Source organism: Oryctolagus cuniculus, chromosome 3 (assembly GCF_964237555.1).
Source record: "Oryctolagus cuniculus chromosome 3, mOryCun1.1, whole genome shotgun sequence".
Lineage (NCBI taxonomy): Eukaryota > Metazoa > Chordata > Mammalia > Lagomorpha > Leporidae > Oryctolagus > Oryctolagus cuniculus.
The window spans coordinates 173,658,703-173,672,036 of NC_091434.1; the positions used below are offsets into that span (position 1 = coordinate 173,658,703).

General features: G+C 50.8%; 1 protein-coding gene across 2 annotated transcripts in view; it reads right to left on the reverse strand.

The window, feature by feature from the left end:
• Positions 1–1,691: 1,691 nt before the first annotated feature.
• The window catches only part of CREB3L2 (cAMP responsive element binding protein 3 like 2), a 135,543-nt gene continuing 123,900 nt past the window's right edge, over positions 1,692–13,334 (reverse strand). For both annotated transcript variants that reach the window (XM_002711936.5, XM_008258046.4), the window contains 4 exons: positions 9,659–9,758; positions 9,303–9,429; positions 7,743–7,959; positions 1,692–6,708 (listed from right to left, as the gene is read on the reverse strand). In XM_002711936.5, the coding sequence (XP_002711982.1) occupies positions 6,633–6,708; positions 7,743–7,959; positions 9,303–9,429; positions 9,659–9,758 (520 nt within the window). In that variant the 3' untranslated portion in view covers positions 1,692–6,632. The remainder of the gene's footprint in view (positions 6,709–7,742; positions 7,960–9,302; positions 9,430–9,658; positions 9,759–13,334) is intronic.

The following is a 13,334-nucleotide window of genomic DNA, read 5'->3' on the forward strand; positions in this document are numbered from 1 at the left end:
AATAGAGTTAGAGACTACGGACCTGCTTCCCAGGGTCTATAGCAGCGGGAGCCAGAGCCAGGAATTAAACCCAGGTATTCCAACGTGGGACATAGGCATCTTAACCACTAACCTGAACACCCACTCTCCAGTTGGTTCCTTTTCCCACTCTACCCCAATGTTCCCTTGCTTCAATAGCTCTTATTTTCAGAGATTAAGTCTGATTTACCCTGGAACCAGAGCACAGGACCAGGACTTTGGATACCTGCTTAAACAGACCACACCACACTCTAGCTCTTTTACTTTCTGCACAAAAGTGACAACTAGTGAAGTGAGATAACCCAGCTTTTATATTTATCTAAAATCACAGTAGGCCCATGTAGGAAACCCTGCAAGCCCAAGATTTTGAGCTTGGACTGTGACTTAATCTATCAGTGTCTAGGGAATATTTTATGTGTAGGTCTTATTGTTCAGGTATGGTGAGACCATCAGATCAGGAGACATCTGTCACTGAAAAGGTGAGACACCTGTTACAGTTTCCAAGACAGGAGGATAGGTCATGTCACACACAGCCACAGGGGAAGCCCCAGTCAGCAGGCAGAGGAAAATGCAGGCAAGAGCCTCTGTTGAGGCTTGCACAGGCAGGAATGAGCAAGGCACGGTGAGCAGGCTCTGGTACTGTCTAGTTGTCTGGCACCTGAGGTCAGTCACTGGGGCCTGCAGTGTGAGAACCCATTTAGAAGGTGGTTGGGGTCTGGGCTCTGGACTACTTGGTTTTGCAAGTGAAACATGTGTGTGTCGGCCAGGGACTGGCTAGCCCTGGCGGGAGCAAGGTCCCTCTAGGGTCAGCAAAGCATCAGAAAGACATGATTAAAACATAACAGTCTCCAAGCAGTATTTACCCTCCACCCGAGGTACCCCTGGAGAGATACCAGCATGCAGGGGAGAGGCCTTCCACAACGGGCCCTAGTATATGAAGGAGGACATGCAGGGAAAGGCCCCTCATGAGTGAGGGGAAAGGACGGCCAGGGATGTGGGAGACGAATGCACTCAATGCCAAGGCAGGGTCAGGCTTGCTGTGAAGAGAGAGACACGCTGCTCGGTTGTGTTTTCCCAGGTAGCCTTCGTCTCTAACATCCTGGGGCCACGTTTTCTGAGGCTAAAGGAAGCCCCCACTCTCTCTGAGTGGAGACAGTTACGTTTGGGTGCAGAGAGAGCAGCAGAATGCAGATGACTCTGCTCGGATGCACTGCCCTTGATCAATCACTCCATCAGAATTTCTGGAGCAGGAATCTTCGGCACCCTCTCTCTGCCTCTGTCTCTCTACAGGAGCATTCCTGCGGGCTATAGTCCAGAGCTTCCTTCTCAGACTTCCAGGGAAGGGAAAAGCAAAATCAAATCCATGGCTAGGGAAGAGTTGTAGGAGAGAGCAAAAGTAAGAGTCAGGCTGTATGAACCTCCAGAGAATATTGTTTTTCTTCCAGTGATTGACTGAGAAAACAATTACATTTCTCAATAGTCTTCCAGCTGAGCCTTGGATGTAGCACTACCTAACATACAGATTGCTAGTCTGAGGCTCCCCTTTCAGTGTGACTGGATCATCAGGAAAGAATGGTTAGGAACACACACACACACACACACACACCCATACTCAGAAGAAAAGCAAAATGCTTTTAAAATCAGATCACTAGGTTGTGAAAGACTGGGCAACATTTCACTATTTAGGAAAAATATTTATTTGCAAGAAATAGAAATACAAAAGCATAACAATTTCGATTTATTTTTTGTCCAAACTAAGTACAAGTATCCTACAAAGTATTTTTATTTTTATTGTGTTGGTACTTAGCTTATGATAAAGAGTAAAAAGCCAGTAAAAAAAAAAAAAGCACAAAGACAGATAATAGACTCAAAATGCACTTAGATTTTAACACTGCTGGTCTACGCAACCTGTTAGAAAAGGGAGGGAGGTCCCAGCAACAGCACAGACATTAAAGCTTACTGATGATTCTAGTCCAGGGGCTGCTCACTACCATTGAGAAGGACCACTCATAGTTTGCCAAGGAGCACTGGTGTTTTCCAAAGACTCATAAAGCATTTTATCTGAAAGGGAGATTTTTTTAAGTAGTGTAGGTCATGGGTCCATGGTGCAAACAACTCCTGTTCTCACCCAGCTGGTGAGCCAAGGATGGGATCCGAGACACAGAGCTTAACACCCCGGTTTTCCTTTCTCCAATGCAAAGCCTGCCAGCTGGAACTCACAGAAGACAGGATGAAAAAGACAAGAGATGGGCGTCTGGTGGAGAGCTCCAGCAAGAAGCAAACAAGTGGACATTGCACAGTGGGGCCATCAAGGGGGTAAATGCTGCGTGCCCTGCCCAGAGGATCTGAAAGGCTGTGTTCTAGGAAGGAATCGCTCAATGTGCTTCACAAATGGTTGCATTGCTCACATCCCTTAGCTCTTTTCTGTCTCGTGGGAACTAGCCGCCTTTGTTTGCTCTACCTAAAAAACTAAAGCAACTCTTAGCACGGCGCCCAACCCCTTAGTAAGTGCTCAAGAAACAGGACTTCCCTGCCTGCTGGAAACAGAGACAAAACAGAGCATTCCTGAATTTCAGGTTGCACCAAATGACAAAATGCAACATCTAGCTTTTTCCTGTAGTTAAGTGCCGACCCTTTGGCCACATTAATCCTCAAATGGGCAGTGGGAAAATGCTCTGCTATGAGGATTTATAATGCCTTTAATCCTGACTAGCCAGGTTTTTATGCCATTGCACCCCTACCAAGTGGGATTTTCCTAATGGACATAACCCCGTTTCTTTCCTCCTGATGGGGCAATCTGGGAGTGGCTCACTTTTGGGAAAACATTTTTGACATTTGGAAAAAGTTCTTTCCCCCATCCCTGCTTCAACTAATATTATAAAACCTCCAGGGACCAGGGATTTCTCAGTCACTCTGGGTTCATAGGTAAGGCTCTGTGTAAGGCACAAAGGAGTACCTGAGACAGAAGAGGATTGTGTGTGTGTCTGTATGCATGGGACAGAGCGAGCGAAGGCATTTGGTTCTTTTGGAAAGCTATGATTAGTGCGGTTTCCTCAGTCTTCTTACTCCCCAGTGTTCCCCAGGGCATCATGCAACACCCTTCCTTAATAAACTCAGAAGTCCTAGGAGTGACTGAATGAAGGAAGGAAGGAATGAGTGGATAATCTGAACTCCGGCTCTTTCACAGCCCCCATTTCACCACTTCCTACTCCTGCCTGTAGCTGCATCCCAGGGGTTTTTCCCTAGCTCAGCTAAAAGCAGTCAAATAAAATGACTCTCACTAGGGCACCACCCGCTGGGAGCTCCCCAGGTCCTGCCAGGCCCGCCAGCAGGAGTGCCGGTGCCTTTAATCCTGGTGCCCAAAGACTGGATTCCACAGAACCTAATGAGTGGCTCACGGCAGAGAAGGGGAGGCCGAAAGCCCCCGCTTCCATCTCCACCCTCCCCATGTCAGCAAGGCCAGCATGGCCGGCCCATTCCTTACTCGTCTCGTTTTCTGGAGTCTGCGCAGATGCACACCTCACGTGCTGTGTGCTCAGAGGCGCTGTTCTGCCTTGAGAAAGAAATTCAAACCACGACCAAAATGCTGGGCACTGCCCCACTCTTGGGATAAGAACCAACTCATTCTCCTACTCTACAGGCACGTGGGCTTCACAGCCACCTTCTGGTGTCCAGGCTGAACTGCGATTTAGCGAGGAAAACAACCTTGTATTTACGGTTGGTCTGGAAGCAACTTGAACTGAAAGCTGCTTTCATAACCTGCGAGTCAGGTCTCCAAATAAGACCATATTAACCGAAAGGTTATCTAATTTTGCCTACACTGATGTCACACCTCACCCCACCTCCTACCAAAAAGGAGCAACCTAGTTCAGCTGTCAGATCTTTACGTAACCCTCTCTTCCTGTGAGCCTGACTCCTGAGCCCCAGCGCTTCACAGAAATTCGTTCTTGAAACTGGCACCACCTCGGCCTTTCATGTACACACGCCTCTGTCGAGTGCCAGTGGAGCCAGGAGGAGAGCCACGTGCCTGGGTGACTCGGGGCTCGTCTGTTTTCTGCGTCTTCGCAAGGCATCCCCCTCACTGGTGCAATCAGGGAAGGGGAAGGCGAAGGCCCGTCTGTAGGATGACACAGGTCGTTAGATTGATTCTTGATGGCTGCCGGCCGCTCTGGCAGTGCCATTTTTCAACATTCACGTTCAGGTGCACTGCTCTGCCGCTATCTGACATCTTCAGAGCTAAGCGTGCATTACTGACTTTGTGGAGAAACAGTCCACAGACTCTGGGCCCGGCCCTGGAACAGAGACACGCAAACACCCAGCGGACATGTGGAGCCCATCGGCTGCCACATACCCAAGTCCTCTTGACCCGTTTTGCCCTCCTAAAGGGAAAACGGTTTAGTTCCCTTTACTCGCTCAAGCAAGGAACAGATTTTTCTTAAAAGAACAGCAAAACTGGCTCTTGAACCCACTTGAAAGCGCCGTTGGACCTCTCTGGCTAATGTCCCCTGTGTCTAGAAAGAGTCTGTCCTGGAAAGATGGTCTCCCAGTGAGAAAGCTTTGTGGGCAGTGGTGTCTGGCGAGGGGGAGGCAACGGCAAGAACCAAATCCTCAAAGCACTAAGGGCGGCGCCTAGAAATTTCCTTTTTCCTTCTCCCTCCTCATTCGGAACAGCAAGCTCGCTACTCGGTGAGCCTTAAGTACCCAGCGTAGGTCAGCTGCAGCCCGTGGGTGGCCCGGCCTGTCCGCTCCCTTCGGCCCTCAGGTGCGGAACCTTCCTTTCTCATTGAGCAAACAGCACTTGAGTCCATTCTGCCTTCTCAAACCTTGTCGGGCCCCAGATAAGCGCAGAGCGATGGGTCAGCAGTGGCCCGTGGTCACCAGCCATCGGCACGGAGCAGCAGCAGCGGAGACCACTGGCCGCCCCTTGCTCCCCACCACACAAGGTCACGGGCAGCGAGAACCAGGCAGCCAGCCATGCCCGCTGCAGCTCTCGCTCGCTGTGCGCACACCAACGCGGCCGTCTCCCCGTCCGGAACCCTCTCCGTCACACGGGGACCCCAAATGGCCCAGGGGGACAGGCAGGGGTCTGCCCGTGAGGTGCAGGGGCAGATGTGAAGTCTGACACGGAACGGGCGCCCTGGGCGGGGGCCACGGAGACGGCCAGGGAGGGAAAGGGAGTGAGAGACGAAGTCGAAGGCGCTTCGGCCGCTACTAGACGTCAAGTACAGAACGTAAGCACATTCCCTACATGAAAGCTTTTGCAAGCTAGGAAGAGACATTGAGGGAGAGTCTTCTACCGTATAGAACACAAGACCGTTTCCATAGCTTTGTACGAAATAGAAAAGAAAAAAATTACCTACAAAAGTTACTTTCAGTCATTAAAAAACAAAAATAAAAGTAGGGTGGGGGTTAGGTTGTATCTCTTTGGGCGAGCTGCAAAGTAGCCAAACCTGTCAGTAAAGGAAGGGAGACACGCTGGTCACTGACCTTCCGGGCTGCGGACAAGCCGGCGGAAGTGGACTGCGGGGGGCGGGACCGGAGGCGGGGCGGAAGTGGACAGTGGGAGGGGCGGGGCTGGAGGCGGGGCCAGGGGCGGGCGGGGACGGAAGCCGACAGGGTTGTCGAAGTGCCTGCTGTCGGGCACAGGGCCTCCCTCTCTGTTACAGGAACTGGGGAGAGAGAGCATAGGGCCAGGAGCCCTGCCCGGAGCAAGGCACTGTTCCATCTTTCCCTCTGAGTTCCTCCCTTAGGGGCGCACGGGCTTAGGGGGTTTCTCAACGGTAACTGTTTTACAGGCCTCCAAAAAGAAAGAAAACTTCATTGGGAAAGACTGGGGATCCCAGAGCCTAGAGGCCCTCCCAGCGCCAAAGGCCAACAGAGCGGCTTGGAAGGAACCGTGGGATCGCTCCGGCGTGGCTGCCCGCAGGAAGCCTGGGCGAGCTAATAAATACTATTTACAAATGGGGAGGAGAAGCTGGAGCGGCAGAGCTATGGGGGGAGGTCCTACCAGCAACGAGGCGGGGCAGGTTCGCCTGGAGTAGAGGAGCCTGATCCCTTCAGGCATTGCACTTGCGGCCTGAGAACGTGAAGGGGGCCTCGCCCACAGTGCCAGTGCCCCGTCGGGCGAGGGCTCCAGCGGCGGGGGACCCGGGTGGGAGCGAGGGAGGACGTGAGTCAGTGCTTCGCCAAATCGCGACAGGCATCATGGCATTCTTGTGGCTGCAGTCTGGGGTGTCGATCGAACCAGTCTTGTCTTCCAAGGGGTCGCGCCTCGCAGGGGAGAGAATCAGGCAAGATCTTCTTTGGCACCGCTGGTGGAAACAAGCCTGCTTGCCCCACCCTCACCCCTACAATGGTATCTACTAGAGCGGTAAGAGAGAGGGAGGGGGAGACGTAGGCTCCCTGCTGCAGGGGAGGGGCAGGGACCAGAGGGCAGGGCGCGCTGTCCCGGCCGGCGGGGAACCCCAGGCTGGCCTTCCATCCAAAGCCACGAAATGCTCGTCCGTCCGTGTCTTTGTCAAGATCCAGTGGCACAGAGGAAACGCTTATGACAAAGGTGATTTGTGGATGGAGAGGTGACGTTCAGGGAGACGGGGCGGGTGCGGGAGGCCTCTTCAGAAGGTGGTGTTCACTCTCCTGTCGAGTTCTACGACTTTCAGCGTCTCGTTCCCCTCCAGGTTAGCGCTGACTCTGTGAAGGCGTCGAAAGGAAAAAGAAGTGTTGGCCACCAACTGTTTACTGCAACTCTGATGACACAGCCAATCCATGACAGCGGCCTTATGGGCTGGCCCAGGCTCCTCTAGGGTCCCCTTCTCTCCTAGCATGAATTCTCTGCTGCCCAAGTCCTCCCACCAACCTATCCACAGTCCCACCTTTACGCCACCCTGGAGCAGGCATCCCAGCCCAGGGGACAAGCCTGGTGGTTTGATACTGGCTTGTCCCAAGTTGCTGACAATTATTGTATTCACTGAGGATGTTTAGCCCTATGCTAAAGTCTAGGGAGGAGAGCTAATAATCCAAAGATTTAGAACTGGTTTGAAATAATGAAGAATAGAAAATAAATACGTTATCAAGTTGTGTTCACAGCCCAGAGAGTCTCGAGGCACTCAGAGGAGGATGAGAAGAGCTCTGATATCCAGGAGACATGGCCAAACAGAGGGATCTGCCTAGGGACTTGAGGAGCTGAACTAAGTAGGAGAGAAGATTTGTGTCACGAGCCAGGTAACCAAACAGCTTGGTCTCTAGGAGCTTCCAGGAGGGGCTCCAGGCATTCCCCACAACGGGAAGACTGATAGCATCTTACCTCGTGGGGTGGTTGAAAGAATTTATGTGATAGCATACGTACAGTGATACAAATAGCAAGAGCCAGTACACGTGCAACCTACCTGCACATGGAGACCTAACAGGATATATAATGTGAGCCTTCCCTCTCAGGGCCAGGGTTAGAAAGCTGCGGAAAGAGTCTACGATGGAATCTTCCCCACTGATGTGGCAAAAGCCTCATTTCTGGGAGGGCTGGGAGCAGAGCTCAGCTAAATCAGCAGCCACTCCACTTGTCACCCACAAGGAGAAGCCATGTGCAGACCTGGGGGAGCTCACACTAGGTCTTCTCCTTGTCTCTGCTCAGGGCAGTCACTGGCCAGTCTACACCCCACAGTGCAGGCTGCTAACTCAGCCTGTTCCCAGTGTGCCGGTGGAGCTGAATACGTGTGTCTAGGACTCACAGGTGCTGCTGCAGCTCCGACAGCACTGACTTCTCCAGGCTGGTCTCATTCGAGAGAAGGAAATGAGGAAGATCCATGTCCGCTCTGGACTCCAGCCCTGACACCCTGAGCAGGGAGGAGCCTCTGTCCCAGCCCCCAAGCTCCCCTGCTGAGGCTGGGCTGGATGGTTCCTCCAGGGGAGAATGCTCTTCATAGATCAGCAGGTTCCTGGATCTCACTGAGGACAAAGCAAAGGAACAAAGTGTCAGCAAAAGGCCACAGGGGTCCAACACATCTCCTCACTCCCCATGCCCAGGGCTGGCAGAGATGACAACTGGTGGGTCCTTGTTGCCCGGGGCTTAAGGAGCCATTGGAACTGGGCTTTCTATAAAGGCTTCAGGGTTTTAGAGATTTTGCATCAAAAAAAATTATGCCAATTATACAGTGCTGGAAGAACTCAGAAAAGCAAACAAACACCAAGTAAACCACCCCCACTGCTTTGAAAATAAAAGTCCCTTCCTTGCCCACCTTTAACTATCTAGGAGAAAGAATCCGTGGGAAGTGGGAGTCAAATACTCAGAGAGGTCTAGGTGTAGCTAAGAGGAGAAGCAACCACAGTGAGTAGGTCTTGCAGGAAGATGAGGCACAGGGCATTACCACTCAGACCCAAAGCCAAGGCCATGAATCAAAGGGCACACAATCTCTTCCATCTTATAGGACAGTCACAGAGGATAGATGGCCCTCTTGCAATTTTCTGCAACATGGAAGTTGGCTTTCAAATAAACTTAGTGATGATCCTTGGGGAGAGGGAAATAATTTCTCAACAGGCCATGGAAATTATTTTATTGGAACACTACATAATACATTTCTGTCACATACCTGGCAAAGGACACACCTGCCCAGTGAAGACCAGACATTTCAGGATGGCAACACTGTCCCTAGAGCAAATATGATACCTCCTGACTCCAAGCTCATTCTATTAGTAAATCTGTTTGTGTGTATATCCCTTATTCACTATTCCTTTATTCCCTACATATTTAAAAGAGATAACTGATCTACCTGAGAATATATATATATATATATGTATACACATACACACAAATATGTATATACATATATTTCTTATCAAACACCCGAATCTCCAAATTCTGTCAATCTTGGACATCATGTTTTATAAGATACACTAATTCTTTGATTTCATTTTACAGACTCTTACTATGGTAGCACACAATTCCACTCAGTGGAGGCAGAAATGCAAGAGCTCTCTTAAAATGTTATAAAAACATAATGTTCCCCCAAACACACACATCTTACTCCCTTCACAGAATCAAAAAAGAGGGAATGTCAGAATTTATCAGGGAACACAGTCTAGAGCAACAGTTTGCAAACTGCGCTCTGTCGAGCTCTGCAGAATTCCCTGGGATGCTTCAGCCTGGAAGTAGGGGAGGGGCACAGGAGAACCGGCCGCTGGGATACTGACAGCACCTTCGTACGACTTTTCAAAGTTGTACAAAGATTCCTTTCAGAAAGCTCCAGAGAAACGAAACAAGACACTTCCCAGGTTGCTGCTTCCCATCTTACCGACAGATGCTGTGTATGGCTCTGGCATGGAATGCTGGCTGGGCAGCGCCATCTTGGTGGCAGAAGGATAGGGCCCATAGCCCTGAAAGAAGCTACCAAAGGCAACAGCAAAGCACAGCACAACGACCTGGAGAGGGAAGACAGGCATGGGGGGTTGTGGGTTCCGGGTGCAGGGCCAGGGAGACTCCCCTCCACCAGGCCCACAGACTGTACCCACATATCACATTACTGTCTCACAGAGGAACAGCATGCTTTCTCTGGCCACACACAGCACTCGGCCATGGAAAGCTGGGAGGGACCAGAGACGAGGGGCCCAAGCAGGGGCAATTACTGTTCCGTCCCTTGGGGAAACTCACCATGAGACAGGTGCCGGTCTGCGTGCCAGCCAACTTGCAGGTACGAGACACCTTGCCCATCACCAGGGTCTGCAGCTTCTGGAGTTGCTGAAGCAGAGTTCTGCCAGGGTAACAGACGAAGGCCATGAGAGGAGTCTAAGAGCTAAGGGATGTGTCAGGATGACCCCACTTGCTCTGTGCTCCAGAACAACGCTGTGACTTCATGCCTGCCTGGAACAGATACTGCAGGCTGGCTTTGGGCGCAGACACAGATGCCAGTACCTTAACACCATCATCACACAGCTTGCCGGGGCTCAGAATCAGCCCGAGCACGTGAACAGCTTACTCTGTTCTTGGACCATTCTAAGAGGTGCATGCTGCCACATGTTTCTGACAGGTGTGACTTGTCAGTTTTTAAGAACAGCAAAAAGAATACTCTGATCTGAATGCTTGGATCTTCCCCCTGCCCCCAGAACCACCAAATTCAGTTGTGAATTTTGGTTAAAATTTAACCAAAAAAGGAGACAAGAAACCAGACTCCCAATGTGATGGCCTTAGGAGGTGAGGCCTTTGGGAAGTAATTAGGTCAAGAGCATGGAGCCCTCACTGAATGTGGTTAGCCCCAATGTGGTTAGCCCCCCAAGAAGTCACTAAAACCACTGGAGCTCTTCCCTTCCACACGTGAGGACACGGCTGGGAGGCACCGTCCACCACCAGGAAGTGAGCCCTCGCCAGATACCGAACTCGCCAGCACCTTGGTCTTGGACTTCTGGGCCTCCGGAATTGTGGGCAATGAGATTCTCTTGTCTACACGCCACTCTGTGTATGATATTCTGTTACAGAAGCTGAACAGACACAGATAATGGCATTAAAAGGAGTTCTTTCATCCAAGAAATGAGAAAATACTGATGAAAATAAGAAAAGGGAAGAAAAAGATCAGCAGAGAACCACTGGAGGCATGGCCAGAGGAGATGGCTGTGATTGGAAAAGGCAACAGCATCACTGAACAACAGGCCTTTGGGAGGCAAGTGGGGGAAAGAGAGAGGGAAAGGGGGTGGGGAAGCAAAAGAATGGCTGTGTTCAGGGCCAGGACGCAGCCACCTGCGCTGAGGCCCATGGGTCTTGAAAGCTCACAGCACGCTCACAGTCAGAAATGAAGCCAGAACACGAAAGAGCAAAGATGCCTGATCGACTAGACTCTCGGGCTCCCAGCCAGGGGTTTTGGAACTCATCCTCTGGTCTTTCTCCAGGAAAAGACAGAGAGCAGGAGCAAACGAGTTATTTTATCCCTAAAATTGGACAACAGTGCCTCCCCTTAAAAGGGAAAGGTCTGGGGATGAGAACAGTGCCACATACTCTGTTCTGTGTGATGTCGGGACACAGGAAGAGCAGATGGTGATATTCTCTGCAGTTCCACAGTGCAAGGCAGAGAAACGGATCTGACAACACACCCTCCTGGATCAGAGCATGTAGGACGGGTTCTGCGCAAGAGTGTAAGGAGGTGAAGCTCCTCCTCACCTCACCCCGATCCCCACACCCAACGCACCCAGCTGTGGGGACTTTATGGGCAAGCACTATTTTTTTTTTTTTTTTTTTGAGTCTCGAGGATTTTCAGAAAATCCATGCTGTGATGTAATGTTGGAAGCCACACAAGTTCATCACCAAATCAAGCGCTTGCAGAATTCTGGGCTTCCACAGCTAACTTGCTTCTCATCATAGAATTCTTTGAATAGGTCTCAAGTGCCAAAGGACAAGTGGGTTCTTCCTAGGTTTGCAGCTTTTCTGGTAAGTACCAATGAAACAAGTTCTCCCAGTTTTAACAGATCAAGGCCAGGTTGGCCATAACCTTGCTTTCAGTAGTTGAAGGAGGTGTGGAAGAGCTGGAACATTCCATACAATGTGCAGTGTGGGACTCAGAACACTAAAACTCTAGGGGGCCCATTACATGTTTGCCTTTAAGTTTAATTTTAATGGAAGCGAAGCAAAATCATCTACCCATTAATTCAAATTATATTTAGTGTGTAAATTGAAATTGTTCATCTTTCTGGTCATGCAGAAGTATGATCACACATAGCTTGCACCCGGTTTACATTTATGTAAATACCTTCAGGTCACAGATTCTCTAAAAGCATCCTGTAATGTCACTCGGGTCCGAGAAATACTGACCACTTTAAATTCTCCTTGTGGGTTTACCTAAGGGGTGCCATGATACAGCTGCTTCTTTTCCTCATCCAAGTTTTTATCTCTTCTCCCAGGATTTCTCCATGAAACCCCCTCCTATCCATCAGCGGGGCTGCCTTCTTGAAGCTGAGGGCTGAGTGGTCCCCTGTGCAGCTACCCATTACAGAGATTCTGCTGGCCACATGTGGGACTGACCACCATCTGTAATACCAGCTGCAAAGCCTTTGCTGTTGTAATTCTGGAAGTTCTGGGCCCACAGATAAGAGCACACGGTACAGACATTTTTCTCTTGTGTGCTGGCCACTTCCCATGTTGTCAGTTACTGAGATCTTGGCTGCCTGATGAGCTATGGCAAGTGCCTCCCTGACCTCGTGGCCTGCTGAGGAGCCACTTAAGTGACCATGCCACTTTTGCTAAGCAACTCAACTCTCCACTGGACACTCCTGCTGCCTGTGCTGGTGGCTAGAGGTGCTGAGGCTTAGCTGTGCTTGGTGCGAGAGTGGATCACCTTTCTCTGCCCAGCTTTCAGTTAGATGGAGCATTTCTAGATTGTACCAAAACCATGTTATGCTGACTCCAAAGTCTTAAGGTGTTTGAAAAGAGAAACTAACATTTCCATCTCTCATTAGAAGTTCCTGTTCACCTGGAACCATGCCGTACTTCCTCCTTGCCCATTGCTCCTTGCCTGGTTGTTAGGGCATGAAAAGCCAAGAAAATTGTCGCTCCCCCTCTTCGTGGAGGAACGACACTAAACCCTGCCTAGGCTTCATATCCGAGTCACGGCACCATTATGTCGCTCCCCCTCTTCACGGAGGAACAACACTAAACCCTGCCTAGGCTTCCTATCCGAGTCACGGCACCATTATGTCGCTCCCCCTCTTCGTGGAGGAATGACACAGGACCCTGCGCTGTTCTTTCATCTGCTTGGCCCTCCCCGGGTTTGCTGCTGGTTCTTCCCGGGTTGGCTACCGTCCTTTCCACCTCCGTGGAAGGGCGGTTCCCCCTGCCACATTCCCCACTTCCGCGGGGGAGCAGCACACCGCCGGCCGGCTCTCTCGGGGGCTGCACAGGTGTTCCCTCAGATGTTCCCCTTAGATGTTCCTGGTGCATGTTGTCTCTCTCCTCCTTTGTAGTCCTCTTCCGCCAATCCCAACTCTGCTACCCACACGCCGAGTACGCTGCTCTCCTCCAATCAGGAGCAGGTCCTGCTGTTTATTGGTTGAACTGGAGGCAGCCGTGTAGAAGCTGTTTCCTCCTCTCCCAGCGCCATATTGTGGGAGAGCAGATGCATAGAATAAGTCTTAATTCCAGTAACAGTCTAGTCCAAGTTGCTCCCAGTTGCTCCCCACAGATCCCCCTTTCTTTTTATTTTTGACGTTGATACGCGCCTGTCTTCGGTGCCCCACGGCACACACTCTGCTCTGCTTGCTAGAGTTGCCCACAGGTGCTTACAAGTCCTATCAATCAGGCAAACCGAATCCGGGTCCTCTCTTTGCCATGTTGTGAGGAGGTTTTT